Source organism: Chiloscyllium plagiosum, chromosome 12, assembly GCF_004010195.1.
Source record: "Chiloscyllium plagiosum isolate BGI_BamShark_2017 chromosome 12, ASM401019v2, whole genome shotgun sequence".
Taxonomy (NCBI): Eukaryota; Metazoa; Chordata; class Chondrichthyes; order Orectolobiformes; family Hemiscylliidae; genus Chiloscyllium; species Chiloscyllium plagiosum.
This window is the reverse complement of record NC_057721.1, coordinates 73703703-73728540: the sequence shown is the minus strand read 5'-3', so window position 1 is coordinate 73728540 and position 24838 is coordinate 73703703. Positions and strand designations below refer to the sequence as shown.

Sequence of the window (24838 nt, the reverse complement as noted above, 5' to 3'; positions counted from 1 at the left end):
TTTAGAAAATGAGGCTGGAAAAAAATAATGGGGAACCAGTATTTCGCAGAGGAGTTAACTAAATATTTTGCATCAGTTTTCATGGTAGATGACATTAATAGCATTTCAATGATACTAATGAACAATCACAGGGCCCAGAGTCAGGATAGAGAAATAATAGAATAACTACCACTGGATGAAAAAGTAATTAATAGGGGCCAATTGTCTGCGAGTCTCCTGGGCCAGATTTAAGATCCTACAATTTTAAAGGAAGTAGCTATAGAAATGTGGGATGCACTGGTAGTAATCTTCCATTAATCCTTAGATTGAGGAAAAATCCCAAAGGATTAGAAAACTGGTATGGTAATACACTTATTCAAAATTAGAGCGAAATGAAAAATACTAACCAAGGCCAGTTAGCTCAATATTTGTAATTGGGAAAATGTTAGAATGTATAATAAAGTGTATAATGGCAGAGCATAGACATAGGTAATAAAATCAAACACAACTTCAATGAAAAAAATGATGTCTGACAATTTTTTACAGTTCTTTGAGGAAGTAATAAGCAAGATAGATAAACGATAATCAGTAGATGCAATATATTTGGATTTCAAAAAGGAATTTGATGAGGAACTGAACATTAGGCTGCTTAATAAAGTAAAGGCCATGGTATCGGGGTAGAATATAAGTCTGGATACAGGATTAGCTAACTAATAGAAGATAGAGAGTTCGGACAAAGGGGTATTTTCAGGATGGTAACCTATTACTAGTGGAGTACTCCAGGGATCAGTGCTGGGGCCATAATTACTTACAATACTTGTATGCTTACATTAATTATATTGATGACTTGGATGATGGAAGTGAATATTCTATCACCAGTTTTGTGACTGACACAAAAATAAATGTGAAGGCAAATACTGAAGATGACACAAAGATTCTACAGAGTGAAACAGACAGGTGAAGAGAATGGGAAAAACTTGGCAGATGAAATACAATGTAAGAAAGCAAGAAGTTATTCACTTTGGCAGGAGGAGTAGAGGAGGTGAATGCTATTTAAATGGAGAAAGACTGCAGAAATCTGCAACACAGAGAGATTCGATCCTCGCGCATGAGTCACAAAAATACTAGCATCCAGATTTAGTAGGTACTAGGGAAGGCAAATGGACTATTTGGCCTTTAGTTCCAAAGGGTTAAAGGAAATAAATGAGAGGTCTTGCTAAAATTACACAAGGCATTTGTCAGACCTGAATACTACGAACAGTTTTGGTCCTGTTATATAAGGAATGATTTATTGACTTTGGACTGTTTCCTGATGAAGGGCTTTTGCCCGAAACATCAATTTTCCTACTCCTCGGATGCTACCTGACCTGCTGTGCTTTTCCAGCACCACTCTAATCTAGACTTATTGACTTGGAGGCAGTCTAGAGGAGGTTCACTAGGTTGATCGCAGGTGTGGAGGGATTTTCTTGAGGAGAGGTTGAGTAGGTTGGACCTGTACTCATTGGAGTTTAGCAGAATGAGAGGAGACCTCATTGAAACAAGTAAGATTGTTACGGAGCTTGAAAGTGTAGGTGTGGAGAAACTAGAACGAGAGAGCATTATCTCAGAGTAAGCCGTAGCCCATTTATTGTTAGTGCAGACTCCACTTCTATTCTTACATAATGTGGTCTTATCACATTATTTCTAACTTACTTCATTCACTGGAGAAGCAGCTGTTTGTTTGGTGGCTTTTTTCCTGTGGAAACAGAAAGAGAGAAATGGCAGGTCAGTACACAATAACTCGAGTCTCGGAATAAGCAACTGAATTCTCAGGGAAGGAATGAGGAAAACCTAACATTGCAGAACAAATAACAAACCTGCATTTATATAGCATCTTTCACAGTCTCAGGATGTCCCAAAAATACTTCACAGCCAGTGAAACATTTTTGAAGTGTTATATTGTTGTATCATGAGTACACAGGAAATCCACACAAAGCACAATGTAATAATGGCCACGCTATTTGTTTATCAGGGATATTGATTGAAGGTAAAAATTGATTAGGAGGAAGATCAGAAGAGGGATATTTTACATTAATGTGTATTGTTTCATGGAGATTGCAGCAGAGATGGTGATGTACCTATGTCTGTATGGAATGGACTTAAACTGTTGAAATGTTTTTGCTCTGGCCCTTCCTTTTGTGAGTTTGATAAGAATAGAGACAATGTGAAAGTATGAAACAGCATTTGACTGTGTAATTATAATATGTTTTGTAAAAAATTTGATCCCTCTTTTAAATATATTGGTTCATTTCAGCCAAAACACAGACTGATGTTACTTCAGTATCAATTACTAAGGGAGGTACTTATAATTCACAGAGTCATACAACACACAAACAGACCCTTCCGTCCAACCAGTCCATGCCGAACATAATCCCAAACTAAAAGACAACTACCACTGACTCTATCAATAACTCTCATTATTTTAAAAGCTTCTATTAGGTTACCTCTCAACCACCTACACTCCAGTGAAAAAGGTCCCAGCCTATTCAGTCTTTCCTAATAACTCAAACCTTCCACACCTGGCAACATCCTGGTAAATTGCTTCTGAACCCACTCGAGCTAAACCAATTAACATTTGAACACCGCAGTGTGTCCAACTAAAGGTGCAGGAATTCAAAGCCTCTGAGTGAATACAGGAGACTTGAAGGCCCCACCACAGGAAATTCCAGCATAATTGACTTTCTAGATCAGTCAGGGATATCAAGGGTTATGGAGGAAATGCAGGAAAGTGGACGTGAGAAATGTTGGAACATCCATGATCCTATTGAATGGTGGAGCAGACATATGTAGCCAAATGGCTTACTCTTGTTCCTATTTTTTATGGTCTTATGATGATGCTCAATAATTCACCAAAAGCTAATACAGCTACCAGCTTAAGCTTTGGTTTGTTCAATACAGGCTTTAAGACACCATTCTGAGCAGAAATAGAGTCATAGAGTCATAGAGATGTATAGCATGGATTCGGTCCGAATCGTCCATGCCGACCAGATATCCCAACCCAATCTAGTCCCACCAGCCAGCACCCGGCCCATAACCCGGTAAGTTTCCCATTTAAATGAATGGGTTTGCTATGATCCGCGGTTCTGGGCATCCACGGTAGGTCTTGGAATGTAGCCCCAGTGGGTGTGGTGGGGGGGTTACCCCAGTGGGTGTGGTGGGGGAGGGTAGCCCCAGTGGGTGTGGTGGGGCGGGGGGATCTACTGTACTCAGTCCGACCCCAGGTGCATGAAGAGAAACCAGTTTGTGCAAAATTGGCACAACGCAGTCCCGGCAGCATAGGGAATGATAATGTCAGCCCACTCCCAATCCATGGTGAAAAGTATGTGAGAGTGTTGACCGAGGGAACCATGAGCATCCTTTGTCCTGGCATGGAGAATGGTCAGTTGAGCAAGGTACCAGAGGGTGCCTGATGCCCCTTCAATGAAGCAGGCAACCCAAACTCTCATTTCACTATATATAAGGTGCTATGTAAATGTATCGCAGCAATTATCAAAGCAAATTTGACACTGAGTGGCAGAAGAAAATATTAAGACAGGTGGAGGATATTTAATCCAGGATTTATTTTTAAGGAGCATTCTGGCAGAGGAGAGTGGTCAGGTGATGGGGGTTTCTTGGCCTGGAGACCTGAAAGCATAGGGACTAAAGGCAGAAAGCGAATGTGGAGAAGGGGAAAACTTGGAAGATGAAGGAGAAGCAGATAGTTTACTTACTTAGAGGATCCTGATCCTGTGAAAAGAAAAACAAACAAAAATTAATGTTCAACATTATGTTGGGGAACATGTTGGTATTTTAAGATGCATTGGAACAGATATAAAGTGAACCTAAATGAATGTAAGGAGGAACACTGCTTTTTTTTAAAAGCACTATACAGGATGTACAACAGGATATTTGACCTAGTGAGGCCATGCCAGTGTTTACACAAGCCTATCCGTTTTCATACAAATCAATCCACATTGTAGGCCTCCATTCCCTATTCTCTCTCCCATTTGCCTAGCTTTTCCCTTACAAACCACCTCCTTCAGAAATTCCCTGTGCATATGAATTATATATTCTCATCATTCTGTGAATAAAAATGCCTTCACTGAATTTCCTTTTGGATTTCTCGGTTCTTCCCCACATCATAGAATCCCTGCAATGTGGAAACAAGTCATTCTGCCTATCAAGTCCACACCAACCCTTTGAACAGCACCCCACCCAGATCCCCTAACCTCCCATTCCTCAGGTCTGAGGAAGGGTCACCAGACCCAAAACGTTAACTCTGATTTCTCTGCACATATGCTGCCAGACCTGCTGAGCTTTTCCAGCAACTTTTGCTTTTGTTTCTGATTTACAGCATCCGCAGTTCTTTGATTTTTTCTTAATTTAGTACAATGTTTGGACATTTTGCTCCTCTACCCAACTTGGACTCATACCTTCCAAGTAATGAGCGATCTCGTGACTTTTTCCACCAAAATGTACAACCTTATATTGATCAGCACTGACCATCATAAGTCCATTCTTTAAGTTTATGACGTTCTTGTGATTTGTTGCAATCCTCCTCAATATGGAGTATTCCTTCCAATTTGGAGGTTAAGTACAAGTTTATAAATTAGAATTCTGATTCCAAAATTAATGTAAGTTGAGAGCAGCAGTGGCTCCAGCACAAACCTTGCTGGATACCACTTCCTACCTTCTGCCATTCTGAAAGACCACCCTTTACTTCTACACTCTGCTGTCTCTTTTGAAGCCAACTAGAAATCTATTTTATCCCTAGTCCCTCAATTCTAATATCCACAGTCTTGTTCATCTTTAATGGGACTCTTTATTGAGTGCATCTTGAAAGTTCAGGTGCATCATCTTCACTGAATTACAACTGTCTGCTCTGTTACCCACTTAAAAAAAAGGAATAATATCTGTGCTATTGATTATTATATTTCCCATTCCTTGTGTGGCTATGTGTATCAATATTGTTCTATGTAAGAATGTACAGAAGGCCACCGCAATGTGTAATACCGCTCACTTCACCAACTATCTGTAAACAAACAGTTGCTCTTTTTCTTCCCCTTCTCAATTCTTTTGTTGCCTCTCTTGAAGGTGTGGCCTCTTACTGGCACTGTACTTCTGTAGACTTCATTAGTATTGCTGAAAAAAGACATGTCTTGCCAAGAAACTTTTCACTTAGCATTAATGCTAAATCTCAAGATGTTCACAACAATTTATGCAAAAGGAGAAAAGGAGCTAACTGGCTGGCTCCCAGCCAATTTTTAAACATTGGTGTATTTGTATTAGGATCCCCTTGTTTCTCCACCCCACCTACACAGATAACATCGACTTACAACGTGCAAGGCTTGAACATATTCCTTTTGTTTGCAGAGGCCACACCCTGGCAAATGAATGGATGTCGCCTCTAGTGAATCACATTACGGGTCTAAAAGATGATCTTGATAGTGCTTGCTGACATACGACGCTGCTACGACTGTACACCACATCGGCACAGTTTCCAGGCAACGTGCATACACAGACCTGCCTGCTCCCTACTGCCTGCCCCCTCCAGTGGCTCTGGCCAGATGCCAGCCTCACAGCTCCACCCACTGCCAACCTTGATCACATCTCGTTGGCGAAATGAAACAGTTACATTTTTAATTCTCGGGGTGGGGTGGGAAATGAATAAAGAGACGGAGTCGTCAGACAGAATCGCACGTTGCCATTCCTCACATGCTGGGCCAGCCATGTAAAACAAAATGGTAACCACTGAATGCTCACCGCAATGCAACTTATCATGTTGGCAGTCAGCTCAGTTATAACAGTAAGTATGTGGACACGTGTTAAGAATCTCATTCAGGAGGGCCTGTGTAAACATCTTCTGAGAGTATACTGTGCACGCAATGTATACTGTGGTGTCAGCAATGCAGCTGATCTTAAATTGGTTACTCATGCAGCTACGAATGCACTTGTATGGAATCACAACTAGCAGCAGACAACTTGTTTCAGCGGTTCTGAAGCACAGGCTAGTTAAATATAGCTGCCTGTTATAAATATCCAAAGGAACACACTGTTTAATTTGACCAGCCAATTGCTGCACCAATATCTACATCAACAACTAATTTAAAATAATCAATTGAGCTCATCACCAGCATTCCCTCATTTATAACTTCAGTGTGGACCGCTGAGATCCGTGTGCTGCAGTAACTTAGAGGGGATACTGCTTACAACAAAGCTCATTTTCGCTTGTTGGAAACAATGTATTCATGAGCAAGGATCCAGCCTCTGCAAACAAAAAGTATATGTTCAAGCCCTGCGTCTTTATTCAAATTACTCAAGAACTTGGAAAGCCTAAATTCCCATTGTGTTCTCCATGACAATATCTTAGCCAATTTAGGTGTACCTGGCAACCCTTTTCTCCTGTAGTATACATTATTGTGATCATTTGAAATGTGGCTTTCTTGTGTTTGTCCTGATTAGTGCAAGATGAAAAGCTTTGGCAAAATTTCCCACCTTTTTCAATTAAGTCTGGACTTCATTAGTCTTACGCACATACAAACAAGGAGCAAGAGTAGGCCACTTGACCCTTCAAGCCTACTCCACTATTAAATATCTGATTTTAACCTCAACTTTACCTTCCTGCATATCCCCAGTATCTTTCCCCATTAGCCTATTCTCCAACTGGGAGCCTGGGGCTTTGACATATTCTCATCAGGGTTTCACAAGTGTGAAACTCACTCAAGCTCTTTGTTCACAGGAGATGCATCATTTCCCAACAATCCCTCCACAGATAAGGAAACAAGATGTTACTCACTCCCTAAGTAACCCTTTTTGTGGGTGTAGTACATTCCGAGCCCACACAGTGATAAAACCAAGGCGATGATTACCACGGTGATAACGATTGCACCGATGTCCAGATCATCTGCAAACAAATGGAGGAGGAGTGAGAAACAATCTCATCGACGAGCAATGTGAAGAAATAGAAGGAAAAACTTGCATTAATATAGTGACTTTTACATCCTCAGGATGTCCCACAATAAAAGTGTTTTACAGCAGTTACTTGAATAGATGTTTTGAAGTTTTAAACAATCACTTAATTTTATGAATGCCACTTTAATCGCTGAGAGCTGACTATCCTTCTGGTTGTAGGTTTGCTTGCTGAGCTGGAAGGTTCATTTCCAAATGTTTTGTTGCCCTACTAGGTAACATCTTCAGTGGGGTAAAAACAATGACTGCAGATGCTGGAAACCAGATTCTGGATTAGTGGTGCTGGAAGAGCACAGCAGTTCAGGCAGCATCCCCGCTCCTTGGATGCTGCCTGACCTGCTGTGCTCTTCCAGCACCACTAATCCAGAAACATCTTCAGTGGGCCTCAGGCAAAGCACTACTGAAAATTCCTGCTTTCTATTTGTATGCTTGGGTTTCTTTGGGTTGGTGATGTCATTTCCTGTAGTGAAGTCACTTCCTGTTCCTTTTCTCAGGGGGTGTTAGATGGGGTAGCCGGGTGCTGGCAGGTGGAACTAGATTGGGTTGGGATATCTGGTCAGTATGGATGGGTTGGACTGAAGGGTCTGTTTCCATGCTGTACATCTCTATGACTCTATGAACAAATACATTGAGTTAGACCCCATTTACCACTTCCTGAGAAAAGGAACAGGAAGTGACTTCACCACAGGAAATAAAATCACCACAGGAAATGACATCGCCAACCCAAAGAACCCCAAGCATATAAATAGAAAGCAGGAATTTTCAGCAGTGCTTCACTTGAGGCCCACTGAAGATGTTACCTAGTAGGGTAATGAAACGTCTGGAAATGAACCTTCCGGCTCAGAGAGCAAACCTACATCCAAAACCACAACCTGAGCTACAAATCTTCTCAAAACTTGCTGGCTATCCTTATTATGAGGTATAAAATCATTCATAAAAGAAAAGATGTATTTATCTTTTGTTTTCCACCTCTATTATTTGAAACTTTACACCTCATTTTTGTGGGATAATTGCAACGTAGGAATCCAACTTGCACATGGCAAGGTGCAACAAACAGTAATATCACACTGACTGGATAAACTGATTCACTTTTAAGAACTGTTGTTGGCAGAGAAGAAAGCATTGGCCAAGTCACCACAGACACCTCCCTTTCATCTTCTTCAAACAGTGCTACAGGATGTCTTTCTTACACCTGACGGGGCCTTGCTATAAAACCTCATTGAAAATATAGAGCAGTCCCATGTCTACACGTTTCAGGTCTGTGTAACACTGACAGGTCAGCCAAGCTTGTTGTGCTCAAGTCTTAACCTTCTGACCCAAGGCTGGAGGTGCTGGCCATGAGCCAAAGCTGATGGCTATGAACTGAAATCATGAAATAGGATGTAATCGATATTTGTCGATTTAATTAGAGGTTTCTTATACAGTCTGAATATTGATATTCATCTGAATAGAGAGAAACTACTACTCTTTGTTGGGGAGTCAGTGACAATGAAATGAGTGGGGAGTAAAATGTCCTTTACACAGTGGGATAGTTGGAGCACGGAGTGATTTAACACAGGGTCAGTTCAAGGTGGAGGACAACGTAACTTTTAAGGAAAATTGCAAATCTAAACTGAGAGAGTCGGAGAGTGGGTTACGTGTGAACAGCCAACACTGGCTCCCAGAGCCTGGCTGGGTGCCAACATCCACATTCTCTCTGCTTTTGGCTGCTTTTGCAGATCTGAATTAGTGAGACTGTGGGACAGTGCAGCTGATGGTCTACTGATCAATCTGATCAGGAGAAACACTTTTAACCAGAGAGTGGCGGCAATGTGGACTTTATTACAACATGGAGTTCTAGTCTGGAGACACTCAAGGGGAATTCAAGATAAGGGAATTGAGAGAGAAAAGAATCAAAGGATGTGCTGATAGTTGCTGCAAAGTAGAAGGTCAGAGACAGAAAAACTGCAGGTGCTAGAATACAAAGTAGACAAACAGGAGACTGAAAGAACACAGGAAGCCTGGCAGCATCGGGAGGTGGACAAATCAACGTTTCGGGTATAACCCTTTTTCATTCCTGAAGTGTTGACTTCTCCACCTCCTGATGCTGCCTGACTTGCTGGGCTTTTCCAGCCTCCTGTTTGTAAAGTCGGAGGTGGTGCATAAACGGTTAGGTGGGCTGATGGCCTGCTTCTGTCTTGTATTTTTATGTTATTTGAAGTAAAGATTTTGACTTGGATGCAAAATCGTATCTAACGCAATCAGGTGGACGAGAGAAGGAGGTGGGAGATCATCCTGCTGTGATTTCAGACTGTAAAATAACAACCACTGGTTAGGCTGCTCTGGAAGATCTTGTTACAATGGGCTCCATTCCAGTCTCTGAGCCAGAAACTCCAAGTTGGAGTGTCCCTCCAAGACCTGATGACCAAGGAAGGTGCAGATGGCCAAACAGGTCAGGTATCAACCTGCAAAAGGAAGCAGGAGAGATTCCTGGTCAGCAATGTGATGGAGCTCCACCAGTAATATCCAAAGCTGCGGACTACAACATGAAGGTCAATGTGTGTGTGTGGTGCTACAGGAACCCAGTCTGCTCTTGCGGCAAATGGGGTGCAGGTTGTTCGGCTGATGTAGACATAGTTCAGATGAGTGCCAACAATATGGGATTCGATCCTATTCCGATCGAGATGGATTCAGGAAATGCATTGCCTCACTGTGACATAGACAGGGAACTCATGAAAAAGGGAGCATTCTATCACAAGGAACTTCTTTCTTCCTTTAACCCAAACAGTCCGAGGTGTGATTCAGGTACAAACGTAGCAACACTTACTGACTTGCATGAACTGAGCTGAACATGTCCTTGAAGCGACTTTATTCTGTGCCCTACAGTGGTATGATCCACTGTTACTCTTTTGGACAGGGTTAAATGTCTGTTGAAGTAAAAAGAAAGGATTAGACTGACATAGAATAAAGAACAGAGAGCCTTGGAGAAACTCAGCAGGTCTGGCAGCATCTGTGGAGGGAAAGAGTTGCCCAGGTTATCGTTTGGAGTTCACTGATAGTTCTAAAGGAGAGCCATTTGACTCAAAACGCTAACTCAGTCCACAGATGCTGCCAGATCTGCTGAGAAATCAGATCTCCGGCACCCACTCTATTTTGTTGTAAGTACAGAATAAAGAATGTTGCTTGGGTGTTCTCTCCAGCTGGTTTCTGAATCTAAGTTTACATTACAAGCTGGATTGCAAGCAGAGAACCCATTCGAGATATTTTCTAACCAACCTGTTCAGAGATGTGATTACACACCTCTGGAGTAGGTTGGTCTTGAAGCCAGGCCTCCTAATTCAGGGATAAGGGCACTACCACTGCACTACATGAGCTGTAGGAGAAACCATTCTAATAAGCCTAGACTTCCAGTCTTTTGAGACTTTTCATTCTTAGTGGCTGTGATTAGACAATATTGGACAGGATCTCAATTTCAATGAGAGTTTGTCGGTTGCATCCTTCACTTCCTGGTATCGAAATCATAAAGCCCCCTCTCAAGGATGAGTCTCAATGTTAACCAACTTTGCTAAAACCCTCCCAGTTCTTGGGATGTGAACCAGACTGGCAATGACACAAGTATTGTCCTCCCTCCTCCTCTTCCCCTCGAACTGAGCTGAGATGGTTGTGGTAGGTCTGCTCTTGAAAATTCACCAATATTGTGTCAAACCAAAAATGAGCAGATCAAGCCAGATTCATGATATATTTAGATCGCTTGTCGTAGCCATTAATTTCAAGCCATCCTATTTATCACCAGTTATGTGTTTTGTAACTTCCCTGCTCCTAGTTCTTATATTCCACATTTATTGTGCAAAATTCAACATCTAGCAGTGGAAGGTGGAGGTGCCTATCACCTACCCAGGGTCTAGGCAAGTGTAGTTTCTATTCATGGTTTCTGAGTTCCCTAACTTCCAAAATCCATCTTCTCTGACAGAGTCGTGTCCTTTTACTAATTCAAAGGCCTTGATTAAATTTTAAAAAGAGGTCTGTGTAGAGTGGATAGGGAGAAACTGTTCGCACTCATAAAAGGATTGGAAACGAGAGGGTACTGGCTTAAAGTGATTTGCAAACGTAGCGACTGTGATTTGAGAAAAGACTCTTTCACCGAATGAGTGGTGGAGGCAGGTTCACTCGAGGTTTTCTGGTGTGTCCTGTAATAATTATTTGCACAAGAAAACTGACAATGTTGAGGGGATGGGAAGAAGGCAGTCGAGTGGTACTGATTTGTAAAGCTCACTGGAGAACCAGAGCAGATGGGCTAAATGGCCTCCTTCTGCATCAAAAGACAATAGACAATAGACCATAGGTGCAGGAGTAGGCCATTCTGCCCTTCGAGCCTGCACCACCATTCATTATGGTCATCGTTACCATTCTGTGATTTGAAAATGCTCAGGTCTCTCTGTGCCTCCAGCGACTCATCAACCAAGTCGCCCATTCCAAAGGCTTTCTATCACCCAAAAGGTGAAGACAGAGCAAAATGGAATGAGGATTAATCTCAGAAGCATAATAATGTGGATGCTGGAATGTTGAAATATAAACAAAACGCGTCTGGGAACATCTGGGCTCTCCTTTAGATAGTGCTGTAGGATCTTTTGGATGCACCTGAGATGAGGCAGGGGAGCAAGGACTCAGTTTAATGTTGCATTTGAACACAGAGTGTCTGACAGTGCAGCACTCACTCAGTACTGCATGAGCACTTGCCTCGGAATGCCCCCCACATTTCAAAAAACCAATATTTCACAAAGTGTAGGCATCAGGAGCAAGGCCAGTATTTGGTGATGATGTGGAGGTGCCAATGTTGTACTGGGGTGTACAATGTTAAAAATCACACAACACCAGGTTATAGTCTGACAGGTTTATTCGGAAGTACTAGCATTCAGAGCTCTGCTTCTTCATCAGGCAACTGTGGAGCAGGATCATAAGACACAGAATTGATAACAAAAGATCACAGAGTCATGTAACTGATACGATATATTGAACAGGCCTAGCTTGCTAGGCGAAAGTGAGGATTGCAGATGCTGGAGATTAGAGTCGAGAGTGTGATGCTGGAAAAGCACAGCAGGTCAGGCAGCATCTGAAGAGCGGGAGGATCGATGTTTCGGGCAAAAGCCCTTCATCAGGAATGTTGACATTTCGGGCAAAAGCCCTTCATCATTCCTGGTGAAGAACTTTTGCCTGAAACGTCGACTCTTCTGCTCCTTGGATGCTGCCTGACCTGCTATGCTTTTCCAGCGCCACACTCTCAAACCTACTTCGCTGTTAAGTCTTAATGAACCGAAACCTGCAACCCATTCTAAAAGATGAAAGACTTAACTGCAATCTACGTTTGTTCAATAAATCGTATCAGTTACATGACACTGTGATCTTTTGTTAGAAATTCCGTGTCTTATGATCCTGCTCCACAGCTACCTGATGAAGGGGCAGCGCTCCGAAAGTTAGTACTTCCAAATAAACCCGTTGGACTATAACCTGGTGTTGTGTCATTTTTAACTTTGCTCTCAAGGAGGTCATGGTGTGCTGCCTTCTTGATCTGTTGTGGTCCATCTGGTTTGACCTTTCCTGCAGGTCATTCCAGTGAGGCTGTTCATTGTCAAACATATTACTGCAGTCTGGACTCACATCACCAAAGCAAGTAAGGATGAAACAAGTACCTTAAAATGAAGCAGGGCTTTTAGAAGACCAGATGGAAGTTCTAATGACCCTCACTCTGGAGGCAAGTTTTTAATCCCAGATTTTTTAATGAATTGATTGGAGTGAAAATCCACCAGTTGAGCTGGGATTTGAACTTGTGTCCCCAGAGCATTAGTTCATGAATTAGAATCATAGATTCCCTACATCGTGGAAGCAGGCCTTTTGGCATATCAAGTCCACACCGGCCCTCCGATGAGCATCATACCCAGAACCACCCCCTATCCCTGTAACCCTGCATATCCCTGGACACTACGGGCAATTTTTCGGCCAATCCACCTAACCTGCACATCTTTGGACTGTGAGAGGAAATTGGAGCACCCGGAGGAAACCCACGCAGACATGGGGAGAATGTGCAAACTCCACATAGACAGTCTCCCGAGGCTGGAATTGAACTCAGGTCCCTGGCCCTGTGAGGCAGCAGTGCTAACCACAGAGCCACTGTACCACCAGTTGTAGTCCAGTAACTAGGCCAGCAACACCAGCAATTACTGCCCTTTGAAGCAGATGTTTCACACTTGCAATAACTTTCAACCAAGTCAAAAACAAACGAACCAGCCATTTAAATCCTCACCATTAACCAGTGTAATGTTACAAGATTAAATGGGAATATCACTTTGGACATTAATGTAATATTAAAGAGTTAAACTGCATTGAGTGAACCTTCTGGAAGTGGATGGGGACGACAGTCATGCAAGAATACGAATGACTCCCACTCCATTTCGACAGACATTTGCTACTACTCCCCCTACTATTATCAAATTAAACTCTCATTCAATCTCCCCCATTCAGAAATACTTTCTAGCCATCTCCTGAAGCTAGGTATGTCGCACCTGCATTGTCTTGGGTAATACTGAATCAGGAAATCGTTTGCATAACGATTCCCCAGGATTAGGGCATTTACATTTACGTTATCTCTGAGGATGATCTCATCCTACCATTTTACCCAGGGTAACATGTGACTGTGGGGGAGTGGCTGGGGGGGGGGAGAGTTGTCTTGAGTGGCATGTGACTGGGGGAGTGGCAAGAGGAGCTGTGAGCATGACCAACTGACCTGTATAAAGGGGATGTGTTTTCTTTGTTCAGGGCCTCACTTTGACTCGACCTTGCACGCCTGCGAAGAGGGTCAAAGGGGTCACCTCGCTCGTACAGCCTTTAATAAACTTTAACTGTTTGCAGAGGTTGGTGTGTGCGAATTGCATCTCGTGTGCGAAACCTTGGGAAAAGAACCAAACACCAGAACAGGCTCTGATTTAAATCACCAAACATCCCCATTTACCAGAATTCCAGTCTTTCCATCCACCGTGTAAGATTTGTTGGAAGTTGAATCCTTAACTGGACGATTCATGAGTATGGTGTTGTCTTTGTACCAGGTGTAATTGGACGGTGGTGATCCTTCTGACTCCTTGCAAGTCAACACGACCTTCGACCCCGAGAGTGCAGAGCTCGGAACTTTACACGTGGGAACAACTGGTGGCACTGGCAATGAGAAAACAGTGATGAGGCAGGCACTGCCACGTAAATCATCAAATATTAAAAAGAAAACTAGTCATAATGGGCAGTGGGCAAGGTGTGGATTGGTAAGATTCCTTGGACAGCACTTTCCAACCCTGTGATGTCTGCCTCAGAGAAGGATAAGGGACAATAGCTGACTGGGAACACCATCAGGTCCTCCTGCTAGTTTCATACTATCCTGAGCCCCAGTTCGTGCTGCTCTGACGCCAGGCTGGAAGACCCTCCCTAACAAACCCCAAATGGGCACAGCTATACCAGACCGACGGAGACCTATTACCTCAGACAGTGCACTGTTCAGATAAATGTCGATTCCTATTGGTGGACCTGGGTCCTGCCTCCTCACCCTGTCCCCTGAGAGTGGCAAAACACCGCAGTCCAGGCCAAGATCCCTGCATGGAGTGTTGCCAGGCAACAAGACAAGGACCTGCCTTCAGGGAGAGCACTAATGGATGAATGAATCAACATCACCTTCTCAAGGGCAGTTAGGGACACCCTATGAAATGTGTCCTTCCCACTTACTCCTATGTTCAACAAAAAAAACAAATTCTGCCCCAATGTGGCACTGAGGAGGATTATATCATCAAAAAACATGGGATGATGTTTGAACAGGTGATGAAAAGTTTAGCTAGGAACACATTCTTTTAAATAAAAGAGCAGGATAAATGATAGAGAAAGAGCGGGGGAGGGGGAGAGAGAGAGAGAGAGAGATCATGATAGAGATAGATAGATAGAAAGTGAGAGAGATATATAGAAAGATCATGATAGAGATAGATAGGTAAAGAGTGACAGAGGCAGACAGTGGGAGAGGTAAAAAGATTGTGATGGTGGTGGGGGATTTGGTGGGGAGAGAATTTCAATGTTTGGGCCTGGGCACTAGCAGCTCCACCTCCCTGTGGGCAAGGATGCTGAGAGGGCCGCAGTCAGTGGATGTGGGCTTTGTGGAAGAACACAGAAGTTCAGTCAGTCCCCTCCAGCCTACTTCACCATTCAATGAGATTGTGATTGACCTGTGGCCAAACTCCATGTACCTCATCACCATTATTGCCTTAAATTACCAGGAATCTGGTGAACCCATCCGGACACAGCTGAAACCCACTCACTGCTTTGCCTCCTTCAAAACCACCTCATCAGCCTCCTCTGTTACTTCCTCAAAAAACTCCAGCAAGTTAGTTAAATGTGACTTTTTTTCCAAAGAAATCTACGCTGGCTCTTGTCAAATGACCCATGTCGATTAATTTTATTCTGATTTACTGATTTCTGGAAGTTTCCTCACCACTGAGGTTAAACTGACTGGTCAATAATGAATGGGCTTATCCTTTCTGAACAAGGTTTGTAATTCTCCAAATCTCCAGCCCACCTGAGCAAAATGAAGACCGAACAAATTATTGACAGTCTCTCGACAATTTCCATTCTCACTCCCCTCACTATCCTTGGATGTGTCTCACCTTGGCTTGATAGGCAAACGTGAGGACTGCAGATGCTGGAGATCAGAGTCTAGATTAGATTGGTGCTGGCAAAGCACAGCAGGTCAGGCAGCGTCCGAGGAGCAGGAAAATCGACATTTCGGGCAAAAGCCCTTCATCAGGAATGGATGCTGCCTGATCTGCTGTGCTTTTCCAGCACCAATCTAATCTAGATTCACCTTGGCTTGATGCCTTTCAATCTTTAAGTACAAGACGCGGTAGGTCCTCCTTATCAAACTGAAACCAATCTATTTCCTGAGTTTCTTCCCCTTTCACCACAGTATCTACCTTGTAGGTAAAAACAGATGCAAGTCATTTTTCCTGCCTCCATGAGTAAATCAGCTTTCTGATCCTGCCCCATTCCTCCCTTCACCACACATTTCCTTTCTATACAGCTGTAGGAGATTTTAGGTTTCCCTGTTTTGTTTACTGCTGGTCTCTATACCTTCTCCCTCTTTGTTCTTATTTCTTTCCCACCACCCCTCAGGACTTTCAGACTTCTCAATTATATTTTATGCCTGACACCTGTCATAAGCACAGTTTATCTTCTTTATCAGAACTTGTGCATCTTTTCTTATCCAGGGAACTCTAGATTTCTTTGTTCTTTCTTTCCCTTTTGAGGGAACATACTTTGTACTTAAACTGTTTCTTCTTTGAAAGTTCAGCTACTGGTTTTCCTTTGACTCCAAATCATTTGACCCAAATCCAGTCGAAGTGCATTGACGTTGACTTCCCCCCAATTAATTAGTTACACCAAAATGTTTTCTGATTCAGTATGTGGATGTACCTACCAGAGAAGGTGCAAAACTTGACCTACTCTTGGGAAATAAGACAGGGCGGTTGACTGAGGTGTCAGTGGGGGAGCACTTTGGGGCCAGCGACCATAATTCTATTAGATTTAAAATTGTGATGGAAAAGGATAGATCAGATCGAAAAGTTGAAGTCCTAAATTGGAGAAAGGCGAATTTTGACGGTATTAGGCAAGAACTTTTGAAAGCTGATTGGAGGCAGATGTTCACAGGTAAAGGGACGGCTGGAAATGGGAAGCCTTCAGAAATGAGATAATGAGAATCCAGAGAAAGTATATTCCTGTCAGGGTGAAAGGAAAGGCTGGTAGATATAGGGAATGCCAGATGACTAAAGAAATTGAGGGTTTGGTTAAGAACAAGAGGGCAGCATATGTCAGGTATAGACAGGATACATCGAGTTAATCCTTAGAAGAGTATAAAGGAAGTAGGAGTATACTTAAGAGGGAAATCAGGAGGGCAAAAAGGGGACATGAGATAGCTTTGGCAAATAGAATTAAGGAGAATCCAAAGAGTTTTTACAAATACATTAAGGACAAAAGGGTAACTAGTGAGAGAATAGGACCCCTCAAAGATCAGCAAGGTGGCCTTTGTGTGGAGCCACAGAAAATGGGGGAGATATTAAATTAGTATCTTGCATCAGTGTGTACTGTGGAAAAGGATACGGAAGATATAGACTGTAGGGAAATAGATGCTGACATCTTGCAAATTGTTCATATTACAGAGGAGAAAGTGCTGGATGTCTTGAAACGGGTAAAGGTGGATAAATCCCCAACACCTGATCAGGTGTGCCCTAAAGCTCTGTGGGAAGCTAGCGAAGTGATTGCTGGGCCTCTTGCTGAGATATTTGTATCATTGATAGTCACAGGTGAGGTGCCAGAAGACTGGAGGTTGGCTAATGTGCTGCCACTGTTTAAGAAGGGCGATAAAGACAAGCCAGTGAATTATAGACCGGTGAGCCTGACCTCAGTGGTGGGCAAGTTGTTGGAGGGAATCCTGAGGGACAGGATGTACATGTATTTGGAAAGGCAAGGACTGATTAGGGATAGTCAACATGGATTTGTGCATGGGAAATCATGTCTCACAAACTTGATTGAGTTTTTTGAGGAAGTAACAAAGAGGATTGATGAGGGCAGAGCAGTAGATGTGATCTAGATGGACTTCAGTAAGGCATTCGACAAGGTTCCCCATGGGAGACTGATTAGCAAGGTTAGATCTCACGCAATACAGGGAGAACTTACCATTTGTAAACAGAACTGGCTCAAAGGTGGTGCTGTTTTTCAGATTGGAGGCCTGTGACCAGTGGAGTGCCAGAAGGATCGGTGCTGCGTCCTCTACTTTTTGTCATTTACATAAATGATTTGGATGCGAGCATAAGAGGTACAGTTAGCAAGTTTGCAGATGACACCAAAATTGGAGGTGTGGTGGACACCGAAGAGGGTTATCTCAGATTACAACAGGATCTTGACCAGATGGGCCAATGGGCTGAAAAGTGGCAGATGGAGTTTAATTCAGATAAATGTGAGGTGCTATATTTTGGGAAAGCAAATCTTAGCAGGACTTAAGCACTTAATGGTAAGGTCCTAGGGAGTGTTGCTGAACAAAGATTCCTTGGAATGCGGGTTCATAGCTCCTTGAAAGTGGAGTCACAGGTAGAAAGGATAGTGAAGAAGGCATTTGGTATGCTTTCCTTTATTAGTCAAAGTATTGAGGACAAGAGTTGGGAGGTCATGTTGAGGCTGTACAGGACATTGGTTAGGCCACTGTTGGAATATTGCGTGCAATTCTGGTCTCCTTCCTATCGGAAAGATGTTGTGAAACTTGAAAGGGTTCAGAAAAGATTTACAAGGATGTTGCCAGGGTTGGAGGATTTGAGCTATAGGGAGAGGCTAAACAGGCTGGGGCTGTCTTCCCTGGAGTGTAGGAGGTTGAGGGGTGACCTTATAGAGGTTTACAAAATTATGAGGGGCATGGATAGGATAAATAGGCAAAGTCTTTTCCCTGTGGTCGGGGAGTCCAGAACTAGATGGCATAGGTTTAGGGTGAGAGGGGAAAGATATAAAAGAGACCTAAGGTGCAACGTTTTCATGCAGAGGGTGGTACGTGTATGGAATGAGCTGCCAGAGGAAGTGGTGGAGGCAGGTACAACTGCAAAATTTAAGAGCCATTTGGATGGGTATATGAATAGGAAGGGTTTAGAGGGATATGGGCTGGGAGCTGGCAGGTGGGACTAGATTGGGTTGGGATATCTAGTCGGCATGGATGGTTGGACCGGAGGGTCTGTTTCCATGCTGTACATCTCTATGACTCTATGTACAGCATGGAAATAGACCCTTCGGTCCAACCCGTCCATGCCGACCAGATATCCCAACCCAATCTAGTCCCACCTGCCAGCACCCGGCCCATATCCCTCCAAACCCTTCCTATTCATATACCCATCCAAATGCGTCCTAAATGTTGCAATTGTACCAGCCTCCACCACATCCTCTGGCAGCTCATTCCATACACGTACCATCCTCTGTGTGAAAAAGTTGCTCCTTAGGTCTCTTTTATATCTTTAATGACTCTATGAAATTCCACAGTAACCCTGAATCTTATGATACAGTGTGGCGCTGGAAAAGCATAGCCGGTCAGGCAGCATCCAAGGAGCAGGAGAATTGACGTTTCGAGCATAAGCCCTTCATCAGGAGTATGCTCAAAACGTCAATTCTCCTGCTCCTTGGATGCTGCCTGACCAGCTGTGCTTTTCCAGTACCACACTTTTTGACTCTGATCTCTCGCATCTGCAGCCCTCACTTTCTCCCACTGTCTCACAAATATTCTCTGAATGACTTCTGGCCCATTTCACTCCCTAAGAACCAGGTCTAGAAGTGTTTTCTTTTGGTGTTGAATTGGAAATTTACTGCTGGGGAAAAAAAAAATCTTGATTACACTTTAGGGATTCTTGCCCTTTACTACAATCCCACTTTATAATCGGACAATTATGCTCCTCCAGTATAACAAATGATATAATTTTTGTCCCTCTCTGCAATTTCTTTTGCAAATTTGTTCCTCTCTATCCTTTCTACAAGTTGCTGAGAAGTCTGGACTCTCTCACGGGTCAAAAGTCTGCCTAATTTATTCAATGATGTAGACCTTCACTGCCCTCAAGAATTCCAAAGACTAACGTCAGATAGAGGGGGAATTCTTCCAGATTCTCCATCTATCATGGTAGTCGCGTATTCTGAGAAGGAGTCATTATTCCAGACCATCTAAGCAGCTGAAGATAGTTATGAGTGTAGGGCAACACATTGCACATAACATCCATCAACAAAGACTTGATGGGCTTCTTGGACAGTGAATTGTTTTGGAGTTCATGAAAAGGGTGAAACAGGTCATACATTCTCTTGTGGTGGAGATGTTAAACGGACAATGTTGGTCAAGACACCGGGAGAACCCTGGGTCTCCTCCCAATAGTATAATTAGTCTTTGCTAACCAACTGAAGTTCAAGGGCAAATGGGGCATTAAATACTGGCCCAGCCAGTGATGTCCACATCCTACAAATGATTTTAAAACACCTCAAGCTGAGGCTTCAATTTAAGTTGCAGAAACACCATTTCTATTGATCCATGTCATCATAACGTTATGTTGTTGGATCAGAAGCAAAATAAAAATAACTGCAGTTGGGCTTGGGAGCTTTGTGGTCACAACAATCAGTTGGCTATCAAAAGGATAAAGGAAAGCAACAAAAATTAAGATGTATATCATTGTTATAACAAAGGGTTGTTTTTCTTAGCGAAGAGAAGGCTGAGGGGGGGACCCCGATTGATTATTAGGGACATTGATAGGAAGAAGCTTTTCTCCTTGGTAAAGGGGTCACTAACCAGGACCATAGATTTAAGCTTTAGCCTGAAACATTGATTTTCCTGCTCCTCGGATGCTGCCTGACCTGCTGTGCTTTTCCAGCATCACTCTAATCTTGACTCTAATCTCCAGCCTCTGCAGTCCTCACCTTTGCCCAGATTTAAGGTACAGGGCAAGAGGTTGAGAGGGGATTTAAGGAAGCATTCTTTCACCCAAAAGGTGATGGAGATCCGGAACTCGCTGTCTGAAAGAGTGATAGAGGAGAGAACATTTCAGTATTTAGCTGAACACTTGAAAAGGCATTCTAGGGTAGGTTCCAAGTGCTGGATAATAAGACCACAGTAGGTAAGTGGTTGATGAACAGTACTAACACAGGGTGTAGGTTTGCTCGCTAAGCTGTAGGTTTGATATCTAGACGTTTCATTACCTGGCTAGGTAACATCATCAGTGGCGACCTCCAAGTGAAGTGAAGCTGTTGTCTCCTGCTTTCTATTTATATCTTTCTCCTGGATGGGGTTCCTGGGGTTTGTGGTGATGTCATTTCCTGTTCGTTTTCTGAGGGGTTGATAGATGGTATCTAGATCTATGTGTTTGTTTATGGCGCTGTGGTTGGAGTGCCAGGCCTCTAAGGAATTCTCTGGCATGTCTTTGCTCAGCCTGTCCCAGGATAAACCTGAGCTACCTAAACCTCAACCTGAGCTACAAACCTTCACAAACCGTGCGAGTACAAACACAATGGGCCGAAGGACCTCTTTCTATGTCACAAAACTCTGTGACTCAATGATAACCAGGAGGTGACACCTTGATATTGACTTTCCTATCCCAATCCTAATTTAAAGTGGACAAGCAAGAGGCTGGAAGAATACAGCAAGCCAGGCAGCATCAAGAGGTCGAGAAGTGCTGCCTGGCTTGCTGTGTTCTTCCAGCCTCCTGCTCGTCTACCTTGGATTCCAGCATCTGCAGTTTGTTTTTTGTCTCTAACCAATCCTAATTTAAGCCAGAAGGGAAGGGAACAAAAACATAAATTGCTGGAAAATTTCAACAGGTCTGGCAGTATCTGTGGAGCGATATCAGAGTTAATGTTTCTGGTCCAGTGACCCTTCCTCAGGGCAGTTCTGTTTGTGTTTCAGATTTCCAGCATTCACTGTTCTTCCAGGTTTTATGTCTAGGGATTGGACGCAGTACTGCATCAGTACCAGCAGAGGGCATGATATCACCACATATCAATAAGAATCGAACCAGCCATTCAGCCCATCATGACTGCACCAGCTCTGCAAACAAACATCATTACCTGGTGCCAATCTACTGATTTTCCCCATACCCTTGCCCCTTATTTCTATTCAAATGATCATCCAATGAATTCTTGAATGCTCCAATTGACTCTTACTCCCCAGTCACACAGGATAACTGTGTTTTAAGTTCCCCTCGTGTTTTTGCCTCCAACATGTCCCTGAAAGATCTCACTGAAAATAATTGCACCCTGTGGCCTAATTATTTCTTGCAAACATATAAATTAATTTTTAAAACTTGGGAACGTAAGGTTAAATGCCGTGATGGCAAATGGTGAAATATAATTTCAATTAACGGAATTTGGAATCACCAATTATCATTAAAATCCCACCTGGGTTCATTAGTGTAAAGGATGAGAGAAGGAAATATGCCATCCTTACCCTGTCTGGCTTACATGTGACTCTAGACCCACAGTAACGCGGCAAATTCTTCAGCGTCCTCTGAACCGGCCAAGTACACCACCCAATTCAAGGGCAATTCGATCATTTAACACAGGAGCAGTTGTAGGCCATTCAGCCCATTGAATTTGCTGTTATTCAGTCAGATCATAGCTGACCTGATAATCCTCAATTCCATTTCCCTGCCTTTTCCCCATAACCCTTGATTCCCTTACTGATTAAAAATTGGTCTATCTCAACCTCCAATATCCCAGCCTCAACCACCCTCTATAGTACACAATTTCATAGATTCACTCCCCTCAGAGAAGAAATTCCTCCTCATGTCTGTTTCAAATTGGAATCCCTTTACTCTGAGGTTGTGCCCTCCGAGACTCTTCCAGAACGGGAAACAACCTTTCTGCATCTTCCCTGTCGGGTCCTACAATAGTCTCGTGTATCATCTCTCATTCTTCGAAACTCCAACAAAACAGACCCAATCAAGTCAACTTCTCCTCATAAGTCAGCCCCTCCATACCTGATGTTAGCCGAGTGAACCTTCTCTGGACTGCCTCCAAATCCCAGCAAATCTTTCTCCAGATAATGGGTTTACAACAGTTTGAAGTATTCCAGTTATGGTTTGATTAATGCCTGGTGTAGCTTTCACCAAACCTCCCTATTGCTGCACTTTGATTTTAAAAAAAACAATTCCATCTGCCTTCCCTAGTATCCAATAAACGTGGACACTAGCTTTTTGTGATTCACAGATGAGGACTCCCAATCCCTCTATCCCGCAGCTCTCTACAGCCTTTCTCCATTTAAATAATATTCAGCTCCTCTCTGAGCCAAGTGCTGGAAAATGGAGAGAGTTAGGTGCTTGTTTTTTGACCAGAGCACTGTGCATGGGCTGTAGCCCTCTATGATTCTATTCTGCCTGCCCAACCTGCCTAACCTCACATTTCCCCACATTATATTCCATCTGCCAATTTTTGCCCATTTTTGTATTTGCATTTAACCTTCCTATATCCCTTGACACAGGCTTTGTGTCTTCCCCACTACTTGCCTTCCCACATGTTTTTGTGTCATCTGCAAACCTGGTGATAGTACATTCACTTTCCTCTAAGTCATTAATATATTAGTAAATAATTATTGTCCCAGCACTGACCCATGTTAGAATGACCTTCAAAAGCTGATTGGGGGCACATGTTCGCAGGTAAAGGGACGGCAGGAAAATGGGAAGCCTTCAGAAATGAGATAACGAGAATCCAGAGAAAGTATATTCCTGTCAGGGTGAAAGGGAAGGGTGGTAGGTATAGGGAATGCTGGATGACTAAAGAAATTGAGGGTTTTGTTAAGAATAAGAAGGCAGCATATGTCAGGTATAGACAGGATAGACCGAGTGAATCCTTAGAAGAGTATAAAGGCAGTAGGAGTATACTTAAGAGGGAAATCAGTAGGGCAAAAAAGGGGACGTGAGATAGCTTTGGCAAATAGAATTAAGGAGAATCCAAAGAGTTTTTACAAATACATTAAGGACAAAAGGGTAAATAAGGAGAGAATAGGGCCCCTCAAAGATCAGCAAGGCGGCCTTTGTGTGGAGCCGCAGAAAATGGGGGAGATATTAAATGAGTATCTTGCATCAGTATTTACTGTGGAAAAGGATATGAAAGATATAGAAAGTAGGGAAATAGTTGGTGACACCTTGCAAATTGTTCATATTACAGAGGAGAAAGTGCTGGATGTCTTGAAATGCATAAAAGTGGATAAATCCCCAGGACCTGATCAGGTGTACCCTAGAACTCTGTGGGAAACTAGAGAAGTGATTGCTGGGCCTCTTGCTGAGATATTTGTATCATCGATAGTCACAGGTGAGGTGCCAGAAGACTGGAGGTTGGCTAACGTGGTGCCACTGTTTAAGAAGGGTGGTAAGGACAAGCCAGGGAACTATAGACCAGTGAGCCTGACCTCGGTGGTGGGCAAGTTGTTGGAGGGAATCCTGAGGGACAAGATGTACATGTATTTGGAAAGACAAGGACTGATTAGGGATAGTCAACATGATTTTGTGCGTGAGAAATCATGTCTCACAAATTTGATTAAGTTTTTTGAGCAAGTAACAAAGAGGATTGATGAGGGCAAAGTGGTAGATGTGATCCAGATGGACTTCAGTAAGGTGTTCGACAAGGTTCCCCATGGGAGACTGATTAGCAAGGTTAGCTCTCACGGAATACAGGAAGAACTAGCCATTTGGATACAGAATTGGCTCAAAGGTAGAAGACAGAGGCTGGTGGTGGAGGGTTGTTTTTCAGATTGGAGGCCTGTGACCAGTGGAGTGCCAGAAGGATCAGTGCTGGGTCCTCTATTTTTTGTCATTTACATAAATGATTTGGATGCGAACATAAGAGGTACATTTAATAAGTTTACAGATGAGACCAAAATTAGAGGTGTAGTGGACTGTGAAGGGGGTTACCTCAGATTACAACAGGATCTGGGCCAATGGGCTAAGAAGTGGCAGATGGAGTTTAATTCAGATAAATGCGAGGTGCTGCATTTTGGGAAAGCAAATCTTAGCAGGACTTATATACTTAATGGTAAGGTCCTTGGGAGTGTTGCTGAACAAAGAGTCTTTGGAGTGCAGGTTCATAGCACCTTGAAAGTTGAGTCACAGGTAGATAGGATAGTGAAGATGGTGTTTGGTATGCTTTCCTTTATTGGTCAGAGCATTGAGTACAGGAGTTGGGACGTCATGTTGAGGCTGTACAGGACATTGGTTAGGCCACTGTTGGAATATTGCCTGCAATTCTGGTCTCTTTCCTATTGGAAAGATGTTGTGAAACTTGAAAGGGTTCAGAAAAGATTTACAAGGATGTTGCCAAGGTT

General features: G+C 43.1%; 1 protein-coding gene across 1 annotated transcript in view; it reads right to left on the bottom strand.

The window, feature by feature from the left end:
* jam2a (junctional adhesion molecule 2a) overlaps positions 1-24838 on the bottom strand; it is a 91092-nt gene that overhangs the window by 6271 nt on the left and 59983 nt on the right. Inside the window, exons 5-9 of the mRNA XM_043701405.1 lie at positions 13949-14148; positions 9773-9872; positions 6794-6901; positions 3729-3744; positions 1672-1714 (exon numbers count right to left, since the gene is read on the bottom strand). Coding sequence (XP_043557340.1) covers positions 1672-1714; positions 3729-3744; positions 6794-6901; positions 9773-9872; positions 13949-14148 — 467 coding nt within the window. The remainder of the gene's footprint in view (positions 1-1671; positions 1715-3728; positions 3745-6793; positions 6902-9772; positions 9873-13948; positions 14149-24838) is intronic.